Source organism: Medicago truncatula, chromosome 8, assembly GCF_003473485.1.
Source record: "Medicago truncatula cultivar Jemalong A17 chromosome 8, MtrunA17r5.0-ANR, whole genome shotgun sequence".
NCBI lineage: Eukaryota > Viridiplantae > Streptophyta > Magnoliopsida > Fabales > Fabaceae > Medicago > Medicago truncatula.
The window spans coordinates 33,626,742-33,628,711 of record NC_053049.1 but is presented as its reverse complement, the minus strand read 5'-3'; the positions used below and the strand labels follow the sequence as shown (position 1 = coordinate 33,628,711).

The 1,970-nt window shown below is 32.9% G+C and overlaps 1 protein-coding gene across 1 annotated transcript; it reads right to left on the bottom strand.

The window, feature by feature from the left end:
- Positions 1–1,213: 1,213 nt before the first annotated feature.
- Positions 1,214–1,970, bottom strand: LOC11441535 (dirigent protein 19). Its single transcript, XM_003629094.4, has one exon. It carries the CDS (start codon positions 1,888–1,890, stop codon positions 1,318–1,320), a length of 573 nt encoding a protein of 190 aa, XP_003629142.1. The 5' UTR covers positions 1,891–1,970; the 3' UTR covers positions 1,214–1,317.

Genomic DNA, 1,970 nt, shown 5'->3' with positions numbered 1-1,970 from the left:
AAAGTTTAACCATAAGAATTAACATCTAAGAAACAAAATTCAAATTGATAACCTTTGTGAATTTCATGAAAATCACACCAATAAAATACTTGATGTGTGGAGCAAGTAATAATTAAGTAACCAAAACAAAGTGTATGGAAGTTATAAATACAAGCCAAAAGTAGAAAACAACGAGAGAAAAGAAAAAAGAGAACACACGAAATTTGTTTACCCAGTTCGGTCCAATACTGACCTAGTCTGGGGGGGAGAGAGCAGCCCTCTGTTCCACTATAATGATGAGTAATTTTACAAAAGAGATATCAATGAGTTACAAGAATAAGTCTTCCACCTAATTCTACCCAAAGTCCCAATCTCTTCCGGTGACCAAGAGACTCAATCCTAATAGTGTTTCCCAAGGTGAATCAACCCTAACGTTAGTGTTTGTTGCCAAGAGCAAACTTTATACAAACACTAATTTGTTGCTTGTTTCTAAACCTTTGTTTTTAGCCCCCTCTTTCTCAAGGTTTACTATGATACAAGGTCTATATTTATAGTAAAAGTATCCCTCATAAAATTGGAACAAATCTCAGCTCAAAAATATGTTTCTGCTAGCAAATTCGGGCCCCGAATTCCTCCATTCAGCCACCGAATTTTCACGTACCAACAGGCTGAAAAACACAGGCATATTCGGGCTCCAGACAACACTATTCGGGCCCGAATTTCGACAGATTCAAAACTCCAATTTTAAATCACTTTCACAACGGTAACTAATAGGTAGAAGTTCAGTCAAAATAGTTCATGATAAAAAGAAAAAAAAAAAAAAAACTTACAAAATAGTTCATGACAAAAAGAAAAAAAACTTACAAAATAGTTCTCAACATTTTTTCTCAAATAAAAATTGTAATATTTATTGGCTATATATAAAGCATTGATAGAGACATATACCAGACACCCAATATATTTTCGATGTTATAATCAGGGTTAATTAAGTTTTTAATCCTTATAAATATGCACAGTTTTGTTTTTAGTCCCTACAAAATAAAATCACACTTTTTAGTCCCTGTGACATTTTCCTTAAGCATTTTAAGGATAAAAAATGTTGATGGAATTTTTTTATAGGGACTAAAAATGCTGACGGAAAATTTTAGAGGGACTAAAAACACTAACGAAAAATTATGTGGGGACTAAAAAGTGTAATTTATTTTTATAGGGACTAAAAACAAAACTGCAGATATTTATAGGGACCAAAAACTTAATTAAACCCTTATAATTATGACCCTACTAAGTTTACACAATAAAAACATAAACTATTGAAATTCATTTCAAGTCTCCATATCCTTATGAGGATTGAATTGCATATGGAGGCCAATAAATATGAAACTCAATCTTATAAACAACAGTAAGACCCTTAAGATCAACCGGAGAAGATGTAACATATCCTTGAACAAACATGAAATCTTCAGTACCTCCAACTATAGGATGATCCGAAGCTTTAACATTGTTTGTTCCACCAACAATAGATACAGAACCCTTATGATTCTTCAAACGAAGAGTTAGCTTCGCAATCGAAATGCTTCGAAGCCCATCAAGACTAGAGGTGATGGAAGTACCTTCAGCAATTCCAACTAGTTTAGAGGATCTATTTGATGTTAGAGTCAAAGGATCTTGAAACACAAATAATGTTCCAAAAGGTGTTGTTGTTTGTGTGACTCCAGCATTTCCTTTTATACCATTCACTATAATATAACCTGTTTTGTTTATTGTCTCATGTTGGTAAAGTGAAAAGTGAATGGATTTGAGGTTATTGTTGTGGTGGTGGTGATGATGAGAAGAGCTAGAAGTGGTTTTAAAGTGAATTATTGCTAAGAATAAAACAACATTAATAACATAGTTGTTTAATGAGGATGCCATAATTAACTATGCTTGTGTTAATTGTTATAGCTAGCTATGATATGATTTGAACAAACGAGGGTGTGGGTGTCTCATTATAT

Coding starts and splice junctions, on each gene's coding strand:
- LOC11441535 (XM_003629094.4), bottom strand. CDS start 1,890: ATGGCATCCTCATTAAACAACTATGTTATTAATGTTGTTTTATTCTTA.